The 24,106-nt window shown below is 36.7% G+C and overlaps 1 protein-coding gene across 1 annotated transcript in view; it reads left to right on the top strand.

The window, feature by feature from the left end:
* EFL1 (elongation factor like GTPase 1) overlaps positions 1–24,106 on the top strand; it is a 131,817-nt gene that overhangs the window by 24,829 nt on the left and 82,882 nt on the right. Inside the window, 8 exon segments of the mRNA NM_001132381.2 lie at positions 6,896–7,019; positions 8,763–8,839; positions 9,549–9,685; positions 10,304–10,426; positions 12,616–12,715; positions 17,642–17,793; positions 18,057–18,223; positions 23,016–23,154. Of these exon segments, the coding sequence (NP_001125853.2) occupies positions 6,896–7,019; positions 8,763–8,839; positions 9,549–9,685; positions 10,304–10,426; positions 12,616–12,715; positions 17,642–17,793; positions 18,057–18,223; positions 23,016–23,154 (1,019 nt within the window).

The raw sequence follows: 24,106 nt of genomic DNA, 5'->3' as shown, positions 1-24,106 counted from the left end.
GCATTAATACTGTAGTTGGTTCCTTTCTGTTGCTCAGTAGTATTCCATGGTGTGGATGTACCCCAGTTTAACTATTCACCCATTAAAGGACATCTGGTGTTTTTTTTTTTTTCCTTTTTGGGCCATTATGAGTAAAGCTGCTATAAACATTCATGTGTAGGTTTTTGTGTGAACATAGGTTTCATGTCTCTGGAATAAATGCCTAGGAGTGCAGTTGCTGGGTCATATGGTAGTTGTATGTTTAGTTTTTAAAGAAACTACCAAACTGTTTCCAGAGGGACTGTACCATTTTATATTCTCACCAGCAATGCATGCATGAGTGATCCAGTTTCTCCAAATGTTCACGTTTGGTGTTGTCACTGTTTTCATTTTAGCAGTTCTGTTGGGTGTGTACTAATATGATATTGTGGTTTTAATTTGCGTTTTCCTAACAGCTGGTTTACCTTGAACATCTTTCCATGTGCTGATTTGTCATCTGTAGGTCCTCTTGGGTGAAATGTCTTTTCACATCCTTTCCCATTTTCTTAATGTGTTTTCTTCGTACTCCTGAATTTTGAGAGTTTTTTCTATTCTAAACAGTAGTCCTTTGTCTCATATGTGCTTTGCAAATATTTTCTCCCAGTCTATAGTTTGACTTCATATCCTCTAACAGTGTCTTTCAAAGTGAGCAAAGTTTATTTTTTGTTTTTTGTTTTGTTTGTTTTGTTTTGTTTTTTGAGACAGAGTCTTGCCCTGTTGCCCAGGCTGGAGTGCAGTGACTCAATCTTGGCTCACTGCAACCTCCGCCTCCCAGGTTCAAGCGATTCTCCTGCCTCAGCCTCCTGAATAGCTGGGACTACAGGTGCACACCACCACTCCCCGCTAATTTTTGTGTTTCTTTTAGTAGAGACCAGGTTTCACCATGTTGTCCAGGCTGGTCTCAAACTCTTGACCTGAGGTGATCCTCCTTGGCCTCCCAAAGTGCTGGGATTACAGGCATGAGCCACTGCTCCCAGCCATCAAAGTGAGCAAAGTTTTTAATTTGGCTGAAGTTTCGTTTATCATTTTTTCTTTTTATGGGTCTTGATTTTAGAGTCAAGTTGAACTCTTTGCCTAGCTCTAGATCCTAAAGATTGTCTCTCATTTTTTTCTAAAAGTTTTAGTTTTACTTTGTACATTTAAGTCCGTGACCCATTTTGGGTTAGTTTTTGTATAAAGTGTGAGGCTTGGGTTGAGATTTTCTTTTGGTGGGAGGAGAGGGCCTATGGATTTCCATTTACTCTGGAACCCTTTGTTGAAAAGGTTATCTCTTCTCCATAGAATTGCTTTTGTGCCTTTGTCAAAATCACCTGGGCATACTTGTGTGGGTCTGTTTCTGAGTGTTTTGTTCTGTTCCTTTAATCTATGTGTCTGTCTTTCCAACAGTACCACATAATTTTGATTAGTGTAGCTGCGTAATAAGTCTTGAAATCAGGTAGATTATTTCTGTCCACATTATTTTTATTTTTCAAAATTACTTTTGCTGTTCAAGGCCTTTGCCTTTCCATGTAAATTTTATAGTAATCTTACCTATATCTGCAAAAATATTTTGCTAGGATTTTGATGGAAATTACTTGGTAAACCTGTTAATTTGGGGAGAATTTTGACATCTTTGCTATGTTGAATTTTTTTCTATTCCATGAACACTATGCCTCTCCATTTATTTAAAATTTTTTAAAATTCTTTTATGAGCATTTTATAGTTTTCAGCATACAAGTGCTGTACATGTTGAGTTAGATTTATACTTTATTTTTCATTTTTCTGAATGATTATAAATGATATTTTTAATTTTGGTGTTCGCACATTCATCTAGTATATAGAAATACAATTAATTTTTGTATGTTGCTCTTGTATACTGTCACCTTGCTGAACTCACTTGCAGTTCTTTGTAGATATTTTGGAATTTGCTACGAGACAATCATGTCTGCAAATAGGGATTGTTGCATTTTTTTCCTTTTCTATCTGCACGCTGTTTTCTCTTTTGCTTATTGCACTGGCTAGAATTTCCAGCACTATTTGACTGACAGTGATGAGAGTGGACATCCTTGCCTTCTCGGTCTTAGGAGGAAAGCATTAAGCCTTTCACCATTAGAAATAATGTTAGGACTGCAGGCTGTTTTTAGATGTCCTTTATCAAGTTGAGGAAGTCCCCTAATATTCTTGTTTTTCTGAATGTCATTATTATGAATGTGTCAAGTTTTGTCACATACCTTTTCTGTATTAATTAATATATTTGTATGATTTTTCTTCTTTAGCTTGTTAATATGGTATATTACATTGATTGATTGATGTTTTTTAATATTGAGCCAGTCTTGCATTTCTTTATAGATTTTATATACAATTGATTTTTAACTTTAACTTTATTCTTGAATAAATTCAAATGTATACCACAAAAGGATCCCACCTTATTCCTTAGCTCAGTTTATTTCCTGTGAGTTTTTTATCTTCTCAAAGTTATTTATACATAGATGAACAAATACATTTATATCAACTTTGATACCAACAGTAGCAAAAGTTAGTCTAGCTTTATTGAGGATGTACATATACTAAATATTGAGTTAGTCACTTTATTTAAATTATTTCACCAAATTCTGACAACACTCCTTTGAAATAGATATTACTATTTATTATCTAAGTCTCAAGAACATTGAGTAACTTTTGTTCAACATCACTCAGCTGCTAAGAGGCAAAGTTGGTATTAAGATTAAAGTCTGCCTGAGTCTGAAGCCTGTGTTTTCTTGACATGGTTCTTCTCTGGTGTCTTCCCTATGGGGTAGAAGGATCCTTATTTCTTCTTATTGCCTCTCCCGAATTTGCACATGCTGAGGCCATGTAAACAGTGACATTGGATTTCAGAATGGAGTAGATAATTGATCACATTTTTTAAACTCCAACAGTTTCTGACTTGTGGAATCAAAAAATCCAAATGTAGTTAAAAGATTATTGCTTTGAGAAAAATGTCTGTGGTTTGGATAAATAATAGTGGGACCATAATGGTAGTTAACTTTAGTTGTGGGCTTGATATTGCATGTAATTTGCAGGGATCGTAGAACTAGAAATGATGCACTAGGAGAAAACAGAGTCTCTTCATGAAATATGTATCAGTATGACTTAGAATTGGAAAGAAAGAAAGGATCAGGAGCTGACTAGAATGCAAGGCTTGGGAGTAGCCTAACAAATCTCTGGCTTCATTTTTTAAAATGTATTTTCCTTTTTACAGGAACTTGTTCTCCAATTTCCCTTTGACCAGATTTTGTCTTGGGAAGTGTAATATAATATCATAATTTTCTGTTTATAATAAATTATAGATACCTTAATCCATTTGATACCTGAAAGGTCATACTAGACTTAAATAAATTGAGGTAATACATATATGATAAAAATAGAAATTGTGAACCTGCTGAGAATTTGCACTTTTCATATATGGTTGATGGGTTGTCATTATCACCTTTCTAGGCCTCAGTTTACTTATCTGAAAAAACAAGAATATTGGGTTAAGATGATTTCAAGACTTTCTTCAGATTCATTCACAGTGATTCATTCAGTCGTATAATAGGGTTGTACTTGTTGATTTCCTGATTTGTGAGCATTCTGGTAGTAAGCCACAAGGTGTGAGGCTTGTCCCTTTCTTACAGTGATTTTCATAAGTAATTCAATGTTTTATGCTAATTTTAGTCTAAATCACACAAATTGGGGGAAGTTTATTGTGGAAGGAAAAGGAACGGGGAGAAAGTTGAATGGATAGAATAAGGGTAATTTACGTAGCCCTTACTTCTGACATTTTTGGATACTATCAGCCAATAAATGAATGTTCCCCTGTATTAGACAAGGTCAGATTTAGAGATTGGCTATTGTCTGTTGTCAACAAGTTGATATGTGAATTTATGGGAAAGTAGTGGTGGAAATGAAAGCACCAGAGACTTTTTCCTTCCCATTTTCCTCTAAAATGTCAGTGAATAGGCCAAGTTGACAGCTGCGTGTGTCACAAAAGGTGGAAAATAAGCACATTCCAGAATTTGCAAGATGGTTCTATAAACTCTGCAGTGAGAAAGGATTAAGAAGTGTGACTAGAGGCTGAACCTAGGTCTTCTGCCTAAATCTATCCTGTTAATTGATGTTAATCTGGGAGAGTCTGCTCTGAAAAGCAGAAGCACATGGACTTGGATGGGTAGCATCAAGAATCTAAGTTCTTGTTTTAGATACATAGAACTGAGTCCTCAGCTTTATAGAATAGGGACAGGAGAGAAGAGACAATGAAAAGCCCTTTGTAATAGATTTACTTGTCTTTGTGTAACCGAGTATTAGAATTCTGTAATTAACATTAATCTACTGGGTAGCTTGGAGGGCAAAAGGGTGTGTGGCTCAGTAATTTCATACTTGACTGAGTTGTCATTCAGGAAGATAGGCAACGAATAGATTAGTAGTCTTGGAATATAAATCTGTCTGCAGGTCTCTTAGAATCTTGTTTGCAGTTATAGAGGAAATGAATTAAAATAGAATTCAAGAATGGAGAAGTGCTAGAAATTGTCAGTGTTTAAAAATTGTAACTAATAACAAAAACAAATAAAAGCACTAGCAGTAATGTGGAATGGGTTTATGTTAAGCAAATTTTGTGGTAACTACGGAATAAAAAAGAATGAAAAGGATAAGCAACAAGATTTTTGAAAGATTTATATACCCGTATGTGTACACATGTGTGAATATTTTATATAGTGGACTAGAAGAGCCTAGCCTAAGCAAATGGGCAAATGTCTTACTATAATTTATGATTTTGATAGAGGTTTTAGAGTGTTTATTTATAAAAATCTTTAAGTTTACCACTTTCAGAATTAAGAGCAGGATATTTATCTGACATGTCATTATAAAAGATAAAATAATGTGTAATACAGTCTGGGTAACACAAATCAACATTAAAAAAAAAAATCCTGGAAGAATAGAAACCACACTGGAAATGTAACTGATCAAAACAGTCGTACCAATAAATGATTATACCAATAAATGTATGAAATCCCCTACTAAGGAGATATTTTTTAGAAAGGAAATTTTATTAAAAAAATAAATCCATAAGTTTGCTACATAAAAGAGATAAACATAAAGCATAATGGACAGAGGCTAAATACCAAAGCTTTAGCTCAGATTATGTCAACCAAATGTGAATGAAAAGAGAGGTTTGGCAGTATTAACCATAAAATAGGATTTATGGTAAATGAATTATGGCATAAGGATCATTTTTGTATAGATAATTGACACATTTACTAGTGAAGAGATTAACTGTCAATTATCATAACAACAAAGTGCATGAGACAAAAATAGAACTATAAGTAGAACTCTGTAGGCACATGGTTTGGGGGAGATTTTCACAGGTTAGGAGACAGGAACATGAACCATATGAATAGAATAATTAAAGTCAGAATTTAAGTGTCAGTGGTGAAGGATATACAAAAGTTGGTCCTATATCAGGTGAAAAAATAATTCAAATTTAAAAGAAAGAAAATGTCACAGGTTTCATGTGTTCATCACTCAGTCATTATCTCCGGTTTTAACCATCTAAGAATAGACCCAAGTCGCCAATGTGGAGAGCAAAGCTTCAGCTGTATTATTGAGGCCCCAGGGAGCATCACTGCTAACGAATAGGGCTCCCTTCTAAAGTTAGGTTGGAGAATGCCAGGGAAGTCAGTCCACAGTGGTTGCCTCCTATTGTTTCCTTCCACGTGTAGATCTTGGACCTGCCTGTAGGTCCTGAATTGGATTTGCAAATCTGTATGGCAGGTTGCAGCCTGCCTAGCAATACTGGGTGTTGATAAATGAAAAGCCGCAGAGATAAGGGTATCCTGACTTAACATCTGGTAGTAAGGCTCTGTGCACCGTTCTGGGTGTGCTGAAACACAGGAAGCCAGGAGAAGGCCTGACTCTTTTTAGGGATCCACAGAGTAGGCAGCAAGGCAGAGCCTGCTTTCTTTTTGAGGCATACGAACTCTATCAGTGGATGTCAGCCTTTCACCTTGTCTTCATTTGTGGAGGAGTGATTAAAGAGTCACGTGCGAACAAAGATAGTTTTATTTCTTCTTTTCTAATCAGTATACCTTTTATTTCCTTTTCTTGTGTGATTACTTAGGTTGGGCTTTCAGTATGGTGTGGAAAAAAACTGGGGATATCCTTTTTTTTTTTTTTTCCTGAGCAGGCATCTTTTAAGATGCTGGTACTTTGAAAATTCTAATCTCAAACCTTAAACTAGATTGTTCTCTAAAGAAAATGTATTTCTTAGGTCCTTTATCCAGACAATGCAGATGCTATATATAGGACCCTTAGTTGTTGATTGACTGTCTTCCTGTGACTGGAGACCACGGTGGTAAGTGGTTTCTCTGTGGGTTGATGTGAGTTAAGTCAGTGTGTGTATGTTTACCATTAATCTAGGATAATAAAAATCTTGTTTTGGCAGGTTGTGGCTCAAGAGTTTCTTTCATTTGTGAGCAACTATCACTTACAGCAGTGAGTAGCTGAAATAAAATTTTATTGTTGGCATAGTTGTGACAGGCAGCTGGAGCTTGCATTTTCTTGTCCCTAATTTTATCTTGTTTTACACGTGCAGAATTAAGAAAGAAAGCTATAGCATGTAGTACAATTCATATTAGTGTAGACCTGAACATGGGCTTTGGAGCCAGACTGCTTGGATTTAAATCCCCACCTCACTTCTTCCCTGTGTGATATCTCTGCTTCATTACCCTTTTCTGTAAAATGGGGAAATTTTGTAGGATAGTGGATTAAGTTTAGTAATACACGTTTAAAGAAATTTGCACAGTACCTGTCACAGAAATGTTCAAATATTAGCTATGCTAATCGTTGTTATTAAAAACATGAACATTTGGTCTTCTTTCAGAATTGAGCCCTTCGCCAGAATCTACAGTCAAAAAATTGGCATCAAAAAGGAAGTTCTTATGAAAACCTTGTGGGGAGATTACTATATAAATATGAAGGCTAAAAAGATCATGAAGGGTGATCAGGTAATGTGGTATATGTCCCTTTTGATTGTTGGTCATATTCTTGCCCTATGAAAACCTATACTGTAATATCTTTAATAAATGTAATTCAGCTTTAATTTATGCAGGTGAGTTCATGAGGGATTTTTTACTGTATTTAATTGGGAAAGGCTTACAAGTCTCATATACAGGTATTGTTCATACAGAATTCTTAGTCCTTTTAAGTATAGTGAGCAAAGAACTGCCTTTTCTTTTCTTTCTTTTCTTTTTTTTCAGAAGACCAAAAATCTTACATCTTGGGCACCTGAAGGCACACATTTTGTGCCGTGCATTTGTTTGTCTCTGTCACCATAAAGAGATGTCTCTTCTAGACATCCCTGTATGGTTCACACTGTCCTTCTAGTCTCAGCTGAGGCCTTATCTCACTGCATGCTGGTCATCATGCAGTATAGATCGGGAGAGGTGGGTGCTCCCTGAAACCCCTTCTACAGATAGAGGTGGTGTAGGAATGCTGTCATATACACACAAAGGATACTTTTCTTGGAGCTTTATGTTTTTAATGGAAAAACCAGGATTTCATAAATTTATTCTCATTGGCAATCAGGTACATTGCTTTTGAGAAAGTACTCACAAGTATAAAGCCACAGCAAACAAAAAAATCGAAGCCAGCACTGCTAGTAGATGTTCATAATTTCTTTCATTCTTTTTACATAGGTATATACATCCCTCAGTTGAGATATGCTGTTTATACAATGTAGCTGCCCTTTTGCTTTTGTCATATCATGAACATCTTCCCTTGCCATTAAAAGCTTTTTTATAAACAATGTATTTTAAAGGGAGTGAATATAGCTAAGTGGGAAAGAGCATGCCTTGAGAGTTGACTCTGTGTTTGAATTTTGGCTCCACCACTTATTGGCTCTATGACTTTTATCTCAGTTATTTCTTCTGTAAAATTGAGATAATAGCACTTATCTCATAGGATAGTTATGATTATATGAAATAATTCAATAAGCACCCTGTTATTTTATTTTGTGAGAACACTATCATTTATGAATCATTCTCTTAAGATTGGACATAGTTTTTTTCCGAATGTTTTGATATTGTAGAGTTACAATAGACATCTTTGTGCATAAGTTTTATGTCTTCATTATGCTTTTTTTTAAAACTGAGCATTCTAAGCCAATGACTTTTAATTTCTTAATACTGTTGGCTGTAGTTCTTCAGAAAGGAGGTATCAGTTTATTAATATATCCCATCTCGTGTATGGGAGAGTATACCCCACAAGGTGCTCTTGCTATTAACTTTTTGCATAGTTTGGTAAGAGAAATGATGGGGTTTCTTGGGTTTTCAAAATTTTCCTATCCTTGTGAACGTTTAGAAATATGTTTAAGAATGCTTTATGTTTCTTCTAAGGTAATTTTAGACTGAAGTGCATGGAAAGAGCCCGCATATGCAGAGTGTTTTAGCTCTTGGCTTGTGTGCTGTGTGTATTTGTTTCATGGCAGCCATGGTAACATGACCCACGAATGGTCATATCACTTGTAAAGTCTGAGTCTATGGTTCCCAGAGGAAAGAACAGTGGATTATTATTGATTGTGGATTATTGGCTGTTTAGTGCATTCTTATAACTACTTTCATCTACTTTATTTTTGAATAAATATTTTCAAGTAGAAATGAAACCTATTGATAATAAAAGCATGTCAAGAAGGAATATATAAATGCCTATTAAATGTTCAGGAACTTAAGCCCGTATATTCTTTTGTACAGGCCAAAGGAAAGAAACCTTTATTTGTACAGTTGATCCTGGAAAATATATGGAGTTTGTATGATGCTGTTTTGAAAAAGTAAGACTCTTATAACATTGTTTACTTTTAGGCATCTTTAGGCAGTATGATTTGTCTCACTTTCCAGTTTGATGAGTCGTATTTCAGAAGCTGAGATGTTCTGAGAAAGTGAACAGAGCTTCTACAGATGAGCTGATTACAGGGCTTGGAAGAAATTTAAAGAAGTGTATGTAACCCAGCTAAAGGGTGATGTTGGAGGGACAGAATAGCAATATTTTATAGAGTGCTGAGGAGAAGAGATAAAAGGATAGAAAGAAACATTGGGTCTTTGTTTATGCAAACCAACGTTTAAAAAATAGTTATTAAAGTAGAAAAGGTGCTTGATAGCTAGGATCATTAATGGGGAAGTTGAGAAATAACTTTTCTGGTATAAGTTTCCTTTAGTAAATTTGCTTTCTAAGTTATTCCTGAGGTGGAATAATGACTTGTTAGCACTTATTTGTAAGACTGTTTTACCACTTGATATAGCTTGCTTGAGGAGATTGTGGAGAAGTACTTCCTGGGAAATCTTAAAGAAGGATTAACTTGAAAGTGTAACAGTAGAGGTTGAGGAGGCCCCTTCTGTGGTGGCAGGATTCCCTTCAATCATTTTTAGCTTTTTTGAAAAGGTAACACATTAGGGTAAAAATATGCCAAATAATGTTGGATTCCACTGCCTGTTTATATGTGCATATGACATTTCCCCTCTCCAATCTTGTGTTTACTATAGGGACAAAGACAAAATTGATAAAATAGTGACTTCTTTAGGATTAAAAATTGGAGCCCGGGAGGCACGACATTCAGACCCCAAAGTTCAGATCAACGCCATTTGCAATCAGTGGCTACCCATATCCCATGCTGTTCTTGGTATCCTTTATTCTGATGGTTTTTAATGAAATAGTTTTGATAAAGCAAGAAAAAACAATGCGTTATGACAACCAGGAAATTCTCTGGAAATAATATTCAATCCAAAATAAGTCTTCTCTGCTTATTTAGTGTTCTACCATGAAACTGTATTAAATACTTTAATAATTAATCCACTAATACTAATTTGTGTTAACATTACTAATAGTGAACTTCTTTAGGAAGACAATTCTTTTTTGTTTGTTTAGTAATCTGTAAAAATAAAAATGTTTACACTAAGATTCAAATATAAGTGGATGATTTAGATGTTTGTGTTAGATAACTGTTTCATTTCAAGGTCACTGGTAGCCAACCTGCTAAGCTCTGTTCTCATTTGTTCCATGGGCCTCAGTGTTAAAAGTATCTGTCATGAGGATCCTTTCTGAGCTTTAAGGAGTTTGTGAACTCCCTGAAATTGTATGCATGTTTTGAGATATGATGCATAAAGCAGTGTTGCCTTATAGCACAGGCATTTTCTGTATGGACAGACTTTGTTACCTCAATATTTAGTGCATACAGTGAATCTTCACCTTGGTGGGAGGCACTGGCTCAAGGTTTTGAGTCCTTAACAACAGACTTCAGCTATGGTGTGTCAGAAACTTCCTAGTCCCCTTGATATTACAGCCGAGAGAGTGGAGAGACTGATGTGCACAGGATCACAAACTTTTGACTCTCTTCCACCAGAAACTCAAGCACTGAAAGCAGGTGAGGAAAGATGGACCTGTTGGAATATACCATGTCGTTGACTGTCCTCTATCCAGGCTGCTCTAGACCAGTTCGCTGAATGCTAGTTTGCTAAATGGCCAATTTGCCAAATGTCCACTTCCACAGATGAACAGTTTCACAGATGACCATTTCACCAGTTTTGCCTCCCACCCTCACCCCAAAGGTTTTCTTGTTACAGCCATTTTGCTCAGCCAGTAGGCTGAGACCAGCGACTTCCTGTACACATGCTCCTCATGAGAAAAGAAGCTCCCATTCTGGGCTTTGTAGGTTCCATGAAATTTGCCTCTATGTATTTTCTTATCTATAATTCTTTTCTTCCAGTTCTATTGGTTTTGTAACCCTGCCCCCAAACCACTACACTGTTATTCTTGGCATCCCTACTGACTTTTGGTTCATTAAATCTAATGGCCAGTTTTCAGTCTTCATAGGACTAGATCTGTCACTAGCATTTGACGCAGTTGATCACTCCTCCTTGAAACACTTTCTTCCCTTGACTTCTAGGCTTCCATTGCTTCCATTCCCTTGCTTCTGCTTTTCTTCGTGTCTCCCTGGCTGCTTATCCTTAATAATCTCTTTTTGTGATTCCTCCTCATCTCCCTGGCTTTTTAACTTTGGGGTGCCTCAAGCAAGGTTCAAGTCTTTGATCCTCATCTATTTTACCTGTAGTCCCTCTTTTGATAATTGCACCCAATCTCAAGACTTTAAATGACAGCTACATACTCATAATTCCCACAGTTATGTGTCTTCAGAGCATGTCTGTTTTCTGGACTCTGGACTGATATCTAGAACTCCCTCTACACTGTGTTGTCTAAGAAGCATCTCAACTGAACATATCCCAAACTGGGCTTTTTATCTTATCCCCAAGCCTGCTCACCTAGTCATTCCCATCTCTGTTAGGGGGACCTCAATCTTTTCATTTACTCAGTCCAAAAACCTTGGAGTCATCTATGGCCCTTATATTTATCTCACACTCCAACATCCAGTCCATCAGCAAATCCTGTTTATTCTTCCTTTGAAATACAGAATTCAACTATTTCCCATTGTTTTCACTTCCTGGCCAACATGGTGAAACCCCATCTCTACTAAAAATACAAAAATTAACTGGGCGTGGTGGTACACGCTTGTAGTCCCTGCTACTCAGGAGGCTGAGGCAGGAGAATCGCTTGAACCTGGGAGGCAGAGGTTGCAGTGAGCCGAGATAACGCCACTGCACTCCAGCCTGGGCGACAGAATGAGACTCCATCTGAAAAAGCAAACAAACAAACAAACAGCAACAACAACAACAAAACAACTAGTATCCCTGCTTCTGCTCTTGATTCCTGTTAGTGTTTTCTCAACTATTGCAGACAAAACAGAGTGATCCTCTTAAGATATAAATCAGGGCATGTCATTTTGTTCCTCATTCAAAGCTTCCACTGGCAAGACTTCTGATACATGTTTGATTCTTACTTCCTGTGGTTTTCTTTTTTCTTGTTTATATTTTACTGTTGAATTCTTTGTATACAAATTATTTTAACATGAGGTGATGGAATTGTTTTTAAAAAATTCATTAATCAATGTTTTTTTTATCTCCAGTATAGGTTAAGGAAAATGTTCATATGTTAATATGAAATTGCATTAAAATTTGTGTATTTAGGGAGAATTGGTATCTTAATAGTATTGAATCTTAATTTATTTTTAAGAATTTGTTAATATAATACAGTATTTTTGTCCATTTTATTTTCTAACTTGTTATTGTGGGGGATTGGGAAAGCTATTGATTTTTATATATCTTGTTAACAAGCTACCTTGTTGATTGTTGGCCTTTGGTAACATTCCTCAATTCTATTTTCTATACTTGATACAGTGAAAAATGTATTAGTGCTTATGGTAGGTGGTTAACCTCATTGCATAGCTTTAGCTTTCATATGAGATCCCTCACCCCGTCAAATTTGCTTGCTTTTCTTTCCTTATTTCTGCCAACTCTGTTTGCTCTTGCTCCGCTATTCTTTCCTAGCAATCTTACCCCTTTCTAATTAAAATTTTTATCATAGTTGGAAAAAGTTATAGACTTCAGGTGTATTTCGATGATGCCATGTTCTAAACATTTTAATTGTTTTCCAGAAAAATCTGTTTTTTTTTTTTAATAATGGGAAAAATAGTGACATTTTTACTTCCTATTTGTTTAGCTTTTATGAAATGTGGAAGTGAGGACACTGCTCCAGTTATTATATTTGTTTCCAAAATGTTTGCGGTTGATGCTAAGGCCTTGCCTCAGAATAAGCCAAGGTAAGGGAAAGGGGAAAGTTGGGCTGGGCTAGGAATATGGTGCATGTTTGGTGGGATGCAGTTGGGCTGTGGGTAGGGGGGACACGGATAATGCTTTTCCTCCTCAACCCAGAATTCATATCAAGCCAACCCCCAGGGTAACATACAATTTGTACAGTAGTATATCCTTTTGTGATACCTCTGTAGGAGAAAGCTGTTGAAATCAGCTCTGGGATATTGAATTGAAGTGATGTAAGTTTGAAGAGTGGTGTTAGTAGTAGTAGCAACAGTTAACTTTTATTGAACATGTCAGGCGAGTTCTAATCTAAGCCTGCCTTGTCTCATCTAATTCTACCTCAGTAATTATGAATGTATGAGGATCTCTGCTTCCCTGCGTGTATTATGTGTGCACGGGTGTGGTGGGTGTAGGAGAGGGATATTTCTCAAGTTCCAGAGTCTTGGGGAATCTGTCTCTTCTGCATTTCCTGTTTTTTATGTGTGTTCCCCTCCTTCTGTCTCTGCTGCTTTCCCCACTAGTTTAGATTCTGATCATCTCTTGTGGATATTGTTGCAGCAACCTCCTAGCTGGTTCTCCTGCCCCATCTTTAGTTCCACTGATCCACTTGCCATTCTTTCTTTAGAGTGATGTTTATAAGACTCAGCTATGAAGATATGTTTCTTGCTCAAAAACCCTTAGTGATTTTCCCTGCCTTGAGCAGTTTTGATTCAAGTGTAAAGTTGGTGATGATTTCAGTGGTACTTAGGGAAACAAGTTTTAATTTAATTAGTTGTTATATTTATTTTAATGTGTATTTGTGTGTATTGCCTCTGTATGTCAAGTGATAAAGCCTTTACCATGATGAAATTTTAAAGTTTTATTGAGTTAAAAGTGTTTGTGCATTTAAATAAGTATTAAATAAATCATATGCGGATATAGCAGAGATCATGAAAATGATATGTGAGTGACTGAAGGTCAGATCATCAGCCTGTGAAATAAACTTGACCTGTCTTAGTGGCACTTCAGACCCACCGTGACCTGACCCCAAACCATGTTTTGACTAGATTTTTATTTCTGTTTCTCTAATATACTAGTGTCTGAACAAATGTCATATCTTTACTTGTGCTGTTCCTCCATCTGAGAAGGCTTCTTTTCCTCTGACAAAATTCTGTTTGTCCTTCAGGAGAAAGGTTATGTGTTGTTTTTTAGTACTTCCCTAGTGATTTGGACATAGATGTATTCAATAATTTTTGCCCTGGGGATAAGTAAAGGAATAGATGGGTGATTAGATGAAGAATGAATGAGTGAATATCCGAATGGGGGAATAACAGGTCAGTGAGTGGGTGAATGAGTGGCTAACTGAGTAAGTAAATGAGTGAATAATGGAACGAATGAATGTCTAATTATGTATCTAGGCTACTCCCAGATAATATTTCAGTGCTACATGTAGTAACAATTTCTTATAGTAACAATTTTAGGATATTGGATGTTTTTTGGCCATTGGGAGTATCTGAGAGATTCTGGTAGAATCATAGGGAATATCAGAGAATTGGAAAACTTGCTGTTAAGATTTGAAATACATGTATTTATATCATTTAAAATTCCTGGCTCTACCCATCCTTCATTTCTTGCTGATGAATAATAGTATTATTATGCCTCTACTATTAATTACATTTTCTTTAAGCATTTTTCTTAATAATTCATCATATGGTTTTCGAATTTTAGTATATTTCTGATAGTGCAATCCATTCTATTCCATGAAGTTTTTTTACTGATTTTATTTTTGTCATTGGTTTTTAACCAGTATATCAGGTTCAACAATTGTTATGTAATAATATAGTGTTTTCAGGTATACCTGGGCAAGGTCATCACCATTACTTTGTTTTTTTCCATCTTCTAGCTGATTTTTTTTTTCATTTAAGTTTTATTTTTTAAATTTGGGAAAATGTACCATTGGAAGTTGGTTTGATAGCATTTTCATCTCCATTGTATTAGACATACAAGCCAGGAATAGCAGAGTATTATTTCCCTTTAGTATAGAGTACAATGTATTAGTGATATGTGCCAGGGAGAAAAGTAAGGCAGGAAACGGGATTCGGCACCCACAAAGCCTAAAAAATTTTTTCCCTGACTTAATGAAGACACTGACCTTTACTCACTGCTCAACAGTGCCGCTGTGGTTGTAAGTGAAGTGTGGGACTGTTATAGGACTTTCTCCTTTGTTCTTGTGTTCTTGCCTCTTTTCTTTGCTTCTTCAAATTCACCTTCCAACCTGACATTTGAATCTTCGATCAACATTCTCACCTCTGGTCTCCTTCATCTCAGTATTAGTAACTATTGCCCTTTCAAGAAGTAACATCCATAGTTAGTTGAACTATAGCCTGAATAACTTAATACTCATAGCTGTTTCCTCACTAGTAGGGCCCCATTTTCTTGTAATTAAATTTCTTTGTTCTCAGCAAATGCTGGATACACAGTGGGTACTTTTTACACATCCTTGCTGATTACTATCTGCTTTGTTCCCCTCCACCATCATTCCCAGTGCCCACAGCAGTGCATGGCACACAGTAGTTGTTAACTGGATGGATGGATAGATACATAGACAGACAGCAAGCATCTATACAGTTGATGCTTACTTAATGACTGTACATGCTGATTATTCCAGATCACTTCATGAACTTAGGCAGATGAGGATTTAATCTGCAAGATGAACAAATACACTTCTTTTTTCACTAAAACTAAAGTGAAATCACATTTACATAAGATGACAGTTTTATCTTTAATTCCTCTTGAAGGAAAGACATAACCTGGTGATAATGAGCATAGACTTTAGAGCGATACAGATCTGGATTTGAATTATGGCTCCTCCATTTAATATCTGTGTGACTTTGGGTCGAGTTACTTAAGTTTTCAAAGTCTCCCTTATATGTAAAATAGGAATATGATATCTACTTCATTTAATTGTTTTGATAAATTATGTGCTATAATATATGTAAAGTGATTGACAGTCTCTGGATCATCGTGATAAACCTGTTGGAAGAGACCATTTCTCTTTAGATGCTAGCAGGTACCTCTGGTATTTTTTCCTTCCTACTTTAATAATAAAAATGTGTTCTGCATTAATATTTTAATTCACACTTTTCAGATATTCATATGAGTTTTTAGCAAAAGTCTAGAAACAAGGAAAGTTGTCAAAGGATTGGTTGAAGGAGCAGCTAGAGTGTTCAGCCTGGGGAAAAGAAGGGAGGCGGGGAAGGCATGAATGCTGGTGATTCAAAGGAAAGGGGAGGGAAGTAGGTTTGTTAGATGTTGCTCCGGAGGAGAGAACTGTGGCCATGGCTAGAAATTGTGAGGAAGCAGAGTTCATTCTGTATTTGAAAGTCCTGACATTTAGAGCTTCCTATAATGAGGAGCTTGTCTCTTGCAGTGGTAGTGTGGCCCCCTAGTGCCAGCAATTTTGATTGCCTAACGAGACACCTGACCAATCCAGGCTCAAGGATTGTTTCTCATATTTTTGTATTCTATTGCACAGCCCAGTGACCTGCAGCAGAGTGGGTGTGAGTGGAAGGGCCTACTCTTGGAACTAAACTCATTGATTTTGAGGGACAGGTGCTAAGGAAGGCAGAAGTAGTGTCTAGTCCTGGATACTAGGACTAGAGAAGTCTTGTCTAGCAGGCAGATATCTGAAGAATATAGCAGTGGACAGTCAATGATTTAAGCAGTGCCCTTCCAGGTTAGCTTACATGAAATAGAAAGGTAGAAGGAGTTAAACCACTTTGCATCAGGAGCCCTAAGGGTCTGTGGCCATGTGGAAGACAAGTAGGCAAAATGGCTACCTGCATGGCTTCCAGTGCTTACAGAGAGAGGAGGGGAATATGGTATGGCAAGGTGGGGATGAAGGTTATCAGTTAGGTGTGAAGTCTGAGATTGGGAAATAAAGCAGGAATCGTAATATTAAAGGTGATGGACAACACAGAAGAGAGGCACAAAGTGTTGGGACCAGGAAGAGTTGTCCAGCTTCCACAGCTGGAGCATAAAGTTAGGACCAGAGGACTAGCCTGAGTGCTTTGATGCTCATTTCCCGGAGTACAGGGCGAAAGATGCTGTTATTCTATCAGCCTTAGGACTGGGTTTGGTCTTGTTCATGTGTTGGGGTTGAGCATACAAATAGGTTCATAAGGACCCCTACATGGGAAGGGAGCCAAGTCCTAGGAAACAGTCTACCTGCCTGGTTTCTACCTTCCAAACCCAAACTCCCAAACAGAATTTGTATTTGACTTAGTGCTCCCCTTTTGTCAACACCTTTTTAGTATTAAAACTCTAAATACCTTCTCTGTGTCCTCACAGACATGAGGGTAGTTCTTTAGGAAAAAGAACTTAATTACCTCCCCCACCCCTTCTCATTCTCACCTCCAGGGAAAACCACACATACGCACCCACGCACTGCCTTTTCTGTGATGGTACTTCTTAGGTCTAACACAGTGGCTGATATTTCAGTTTGACCTTCTATTCCTGGTGAATTGCCAGTACTCATCCTGACCTTGAACCCTTCCTCTTGAACCCCAGTTATTGAGGCCTTATGCTTGTTTCCCTGCCAGGGTTGTTCCAAACCCTAATATCTGTCACTCTTTCCCTTCCTTCTTGCTGTTCTTTGCCGTTTCCAGAAGGAATATAGGTATCTGAGAAAGGTTCCATACTATAGTACATTGCTCCAGATGGGGGCTTGGGCTCTTGCATGTCAGTTCATAAGTTCAGAATAGTTGGGACACAGCATTATTAGAGAGAGGCTGATAGGCCCTCTCCTATTGCTAAAGACAGGGAGAGGACTTGGAGAAAACTGCCTGGAATGGAGCTGAGACCAATCTTCATCTTACCCAGCCACGTCAATACTTGCTGTTTCCCTACTTGGATAAACTGAGAGATGACAACATATTTGTGATATCCTGTAGGCCTCTCACTCAGGAAGAAATTGCTCAGAGACGTGAGCGTGCAAGACAAAGGCATGCAGAGAAGCTTGCAGCAGCGCAGGGACAGGCACCCTTGGAGCCCACCCAAGATGGGAGTGCCCTTGAAACATGTCCAAAAGGAGAGGAGCCAAGAGGTATAGCTTTCCTAAGTAGGCTCTGTTGCAAAGTGTTTGCCTTTTTGCTTAACTTGGGACACTCATCTTTTAGTTCTTGAGCTTTTTAAGCTTTAATCATAGTTTTTATCAATATTCTTTCCATTCTTGGTGTTTTGTTTTGTTTTCTTTTTTTTTCTGAAACTTGACCAAAGATATCATATTCACTCCTCCTTCTGTGTTTCCAGACAGTTCTTGAATTAAGAGGGCATTCTTGGCACTAATTATCTTTTTGTTTCTGTCAGGTGATGAGCAACAGGTGGAAAGTATGACCCCTAAACCTGTGCTCCAGGAAGAAAACAACCAAGAGTCTTTTATTGCATTTGCTCGGGTGTTCAGTGGTGTGGCTCGAAGAGGAAAGAAAATTTTTGTCTTGGGGCCCAAATACAGTCCTCTTGAGTTTTTACGAAGGGTAAGGATTGAAAGTAAAATATTTATATATTGTTTCTCGAGGGTCTGATATCTTTTCACATTTTGTTGGGACTGGTGATTATCTTATTGATAGATTTAGCTTGTCTCTGGAAAGGCACAGTTGAGTGACTGTGTATCTCCTTTTGTGTTGCTTTGATAACGTTTGTCATATATGTCTCAATTAGTAGCATTTAGGAAACCAAATCAATACGTGGGCCAAATTTTCAGGCCTTATTTAATTATAAGGCTTTTCTCTTCTAGGCAAGAGTCACCTTGTGGTTAGAGAAAAGAACTGATAAGAGCAGATGTCATGCTGGAGCCAGGGCAATGGCTGATCTTTGAGAAATAGGAAGATCCAAAAACTAGCTGGCTCAGGCCAAAGGTGTGGGCAGTGAGCAGGGGATAGGCAGGAGTTGCGTGGCACACAGACCCTGAGTCTGGACAGGAGGCTCTGTAAGTAGGTGAACAGGCAGCAGCTAAACATGCCTGAGCCAAGGGGCAAAACAGAGATCACAGGCTAGAGATGTCTCAGAACATTTTTGGAAGTGAGCAAGATATATACATTGTAATTATATCATAATTACATAATAGAAGTCATAGGATGAAGACAGTGCCAGAGGTCCAAGTAGCCAGTCTGGATCAGCACAAAGCAGTAAGCCAGGAAATTGTCAGCTGGCACCGTGGAGCGTCATGAGCACAAAAACACATGCTCCTCTCTGTGCAGGAAGCAGCCTGTCTGTAGATAAACCAGGGAAGCTGTGGTACTTGGCTACAAGTGAGAGAGAAGGAGGCAGCAGTTGAAGTAAGTCTCTGCCATCAGTTTTTCTTTGCCTTGAATGCTTATTCCATGAGTTTTAGCAGTTTAATCCTTGGAGAGTGCAGTGCTGCGTGGCAGTGAAGCAGTCCTTGTTGAGCTATGGCATGTTCTAATTTAGCAAGAAAGATCACAGCACTTGGTGTGTATAGGGTTATATTTTATGGGAGTCTGAAAGTGATATAATATATATGAAAACTCATCTATGATTATCTTGGCTTGGATATAATTGATAGTTTGCTGTTTATCAGTAAGGGTCAAGTATCAGTTAATTTTTTTCTTTTTTGTGAAGGTAAATGAGCAAGAAATTGTTATTTAGTGAAACACTGATTTATTTGGCATTACAGATTCCATGAACAATCCAGTTTATCTCTGCATAATGTGTCTTTGCTACAGGTTGAAATCAGTTGCTTATGTGTCTCATGTCTTAAGCAGGAATGATACAATACTTTGACAGCTCAAATGGCTTCTTATTTCAGTAATCAGAGCAACATAAAACCTAATTCCAACTGCTTAAAAAAACACCTGAAATATTTCGGACCTACCTTCAAAGTAACCCCTACCCAGAATTTGCGTTCATCCTTTGTGTTAGTTTTCTGTTACTGCATATTACAGATTACAACAAATGTAGCAGCTTGAAACATTACACATTTTGTCATCTCACAGTTTCTGTGGGTTAGAAAACCAGACATGGCTTAGCCGCATCTTCTCCTTAGCGTCTCACAAAGCCACAATCAGAATGTTGGCCAGGGTGCGTTATCATCTGGAGGACTGACTGATGAAGAACCTGCTTCCAAGCTCACTAAAGGTTGTTGACAGAATTCATATATTTGCACCTGTAGTACTAAGAGTCCCAGATTTTTTCTGGCCTTTGGCTGCCCTCAGCTGCTGGAGGCCACCTACAGTTTCTTGTCATATGGACCTTCCTAACTTGGAGGCTTACTTCATCAAGCCATATAAGAGAGTCGAAGGAGTCTCCTAGCAAGACAGAGACCTGTATGATGGTATAGAATCACAGTGTGACATCTCATCACTTTTGCCATATTCTGTTTGTTAGAAGCAGCAAGTCACAGGTCCCACTCACACTCGGGAAGGAGGTTTCTAAACAAAGATGTGAACACTGGGAAGCAGGCATCATGAGAGGGGGCACGTTTAGTCTGTCTGCCACATCCTTCTCTTGCTTTTCTTTATAGTTTTACAACCTGTGTACGTATTTCTAAAGAATGTTGTCACATTATATGTTTTTGAAACTTTGTATAAATGGAATTTCATTGTAGTTATTCTACAACTTGCCTTTTTTTTTTTTTTTAACTTTGTGAGATTAATCTATGTTAATGTCTACTCCCGTAGCTCATTTATTGTTCAGTGTGACATAGGATTCCTTTACTTAAATGTACATTTTATTTATACAGTTTTTTGGTCACTATATATTTGCTGTTTTCGTTTTTTTTTTTTTTCAAATCTAAGCAATGCTACCTTGATTATTTTTGTATATATCTCCTTATGCACTTTTACAAGAAATTCTAGGGAATATACCTATAGTGGAGTTGCCTTGGTAATCTCTTGCTTAACAAGTTAATTCCAATTTATTGTCCAAAGTAGTTGTGATTTACACTCCCAATAGGAGTGTTTAACAGTTACAGTTGTTCCACATGCTCACCAAATTTTGGTTTTGTTAGGCTTTTGATTTGTGCCAGTCTGATGGGTATGATATGGTATTTTGCAGTTTTAGTTTACATTTTCTTTATTACTCTTTTAATGTGTTTATTGGTCAGTCTTGTGTTCTTGTGTGAAGATATTAATAGTTCTTGGAGTCATTTCCCTGTTTTTCTATTATGGTACTTTATTGTTTTAAATACTGCTTTTCAGATGTCCTTTGTATATTCTGGATACTAATTCCTTGTCAGTTTTGAATTTTGCAAATTTCTTCTCCAGTGTAGAACTTGTTTTTACTTTCCATTTGGTACCTTTTAATAGGCAGAAGTTATTAATGTAAATGTACTCGAATTATCATTATTTTATGGATTTTGCTTTTCGTATCTTAAGAAAATTGAAACCAAGTCTATATTGAAGTCACAAAACTTATGTTTTCTTCTAAAGTTTAATATTTTACCTTTCATGTTTAAATATTTAATTCAGTGTTTGCGAAGAAGGCATCCAGGTTCATTTTTTCCTCATTTAAATGTCCAGCTGTTCCAACATTATTGAATAGTCCATCTTTATCCGCTAATTTGCTTTGTCCACTCTGTCAGAAATCAGATTATTACCTATGTACATAGATCTGTTTCTGGACTAATTTTATTTTTTCTGGTTGTCTCTGTCTCTATTCAGTGCTGTCTTCATTTTTCAATGTTTTAACATCAAAAAGACCAAATCCCTTTACCGTGTTTTTCTTTGTTAGTGTCTTATTTGTTCGTATTTGCTCCTATATATCAAGTTTATGGTCAGCTTGTCAGCTTCTATGAAAAGCCCTGTTGAGGCTTCGATTGGAATTACTTTTTGTCCATACACCTATTTGGCATGAATCAACATTTTATAATACAGCATCTTTCCATCCATGAATGTATTAGGTTTATTTATCTATTTATTTAGGTCATTTTAAATGTTTTTCATGAAGTTTTATAGTTTTATTTATAAAGCGTTTTGATCACTTTTGTTAGATTTTGTTGCTATTCTAAAAATCGTTTTAAATATACATATTTTCTATTTATTGCTATTTATTCTATTTATACATTTTCTATTCCTAATTATAGAAGTGTAATTAACTTTTGTATATTGATCTTGCATTTTTGCCACCTTGCTAAGCTGTCTTACTAATTATAATTTATCTGTAGCTTGTTTTAAGTGGATGGTCATATTGTGTAGATAATTCCATTTCTTTCTATTCAGTTCTTAAAATTTTTCTATCTCTCCAGCCCATCGTTAGAGCTACTTTGAGAGTTGTCATTGTATCAGAACACATTTAGATGTAACATGTGCCTGAAAGGTCATCATTTTCATGAAGTTTCTAGAGTCTACCCTAGCACAGGGGCCTCTCCATCCTCTGAACCTTTATGAATTTACTTGCCTATACTACCTTTTTGTTGGTCACCCTATGCTTGTGATGTTAATCATCTTTGTTTATGTTGTATCTCAGCCATTTTTTCTCTTCATAGCATTAGGGCAGCACCCCAGGCCTAAGAGCACCAAAGATAGGTTGGTTGGTTAATTGAAATGCTTTCTGGATACTTGCATTTATATGGTGGATATATTTCTGAAGACTTCACACAATGCAAAATTTGAATCATTTGAGACAATATTTCCATAAGAATAAATATGATATATGGGGAGCTAATAAATCTAATGTACTTGTACTTGTATATTTTTGCTGTAAATGTACTCTGTCCTCTCATTAGTGTTCCTAATATATCACAGCATGCTCTTCCATATGAACAATATAGCATATAATAGCAGTTTGGCCTTTTTTTTTTTTTTTGGCATTTTTATCATATCTAACTACTCTTCCAAAGTTATTTTTATGTGTTACTTGGCACTAGCACCAGCCCTTGTTGAATACTTGAAGAACATTATAATAAGAGTAAAACAACTTTAAAGGGTAATAGTAATAATGGGTGTTCAAATAATAGCACAGTAGTCAACAGAACTGGTGTATGACATGGTTCACGTAAATAACCAGAGGCTGTGGGGATCAGCTAAAGTGACAATACCAGGTCACAACAGAATTTATGTTACTTAGCCATAAAGCTTATGATTAAATGAGAATCTAGACAATTTTTTAGTATTTGAGCAGTTTCAGTATTTCAAATTTTATTCATAAAGTGAGACATATTTTATCACACCATTTCAAATGTTCATATTTCAGGTTTACATGAAATGGTGCTATACCATATCTTACTGATGAATAGAAATAACTTTACAAATATCAATTAATGCTTCCAAATGCCTCCTAACTTGTCTTCAATCATTTTTCTTTGCCCAGGTACCATTAGGCTTCTCAGCTCCACCAGATGGCCTCCCCCAAGTCCCCCACATGGCATACTGTGCTCTGGAAAACCTGTATCTTCTGATGGGAAGAGAACTGGAATATCTAGAGGAGGTACCTCCAGGAAATGTGCTAGGTAGGGTGATGCTGTTTATTATATCCTTACTCCATTCTAGGAGATTATCTAACATGTCACTGACAATGTAGTGAAATTTTTGAAGGGAATAACTTTATTCTTTAGTTTGATAATTTTTTTTTCTGGTATCTTTAACTTAGTACATTTGAGTAACTAACATGGAGATCAGTTTCTTGCTGTAAATTATAGTAGCTCTGTTTTAAAAATGTATTGCTTAAGTAATTTGTAAATGCTCTAGCCTAAGCTGGAGTTGCATTTATTTCAAAGTGAGAGGGGAAATTCCTATTCACATAAAGTCAATCTAGATGACTAAGGCATTTCTGGTTCTACAGATTAGATTCTAAATTGTCGGAAACTATTCTGATGTAAAGGTCTATTTAAACTCATTGCTTTTTTTCCAGTGCTTTTATCCTTTGAATATTGCTTTGCTAAGATTAGTTGATTGTCAGTTTATATCTGTAAATATTACTCTTCATTTCCTTAATGTTATCACTTGTTTGACTTCTGCCCCCCATGTGCAGAATTCACTTTTTGAGTTTCTTAGTGCAACCCTAAAGACTCAGATTAAGAAATTTCTCTTGGATTCAGAGTATATTATAGAATACTGTATCCCATTGTACTGTTAGATTCTATCTAAACCGTTAGGGTCATTGTCAGCTATAGAGCTATTTATTGAGTGATTGCTTGGTTTGGGAATTCTCCGCTTTTCAGAAAAAGGTTCAAGTTTTTTAAAAAAGGTCTAGTCTGTTGGTCCAGAATAGCTAATGGTTTGTCTGGATTTTATAAACTTGAATCCCAAAAATTTGCCAAAGCATGTTGCTGTTCACCTACAGAGATATATTCTTTTCTTTATTTAATTTTTTGGCATGAAATTTATAGAATGCTTAGCTTCTCATCAGTGTTACCTGTTTTCTTCCATCCCTTTGGAAAATGCCATTTAACCTTAGCAATT

This window comes from Pongo abelii, chromosome 16 (assembly GCF_028885655.2).
Source record: "Pongo abelii isolate AG06213 chromosome 16, NHGRI_mPonAbe1-v2.0_pri, whole genome shotgun sequence".
NCBI lineage: Eukaryota > Metazoa > Chordata > Mammalia > Primates > Hominidae > Pongo > Pongo abelii.
Note: the sequence above shows the minus strand (reverse complement) of the source record. Positions and strands in the feature narration are given on the sequence as shown.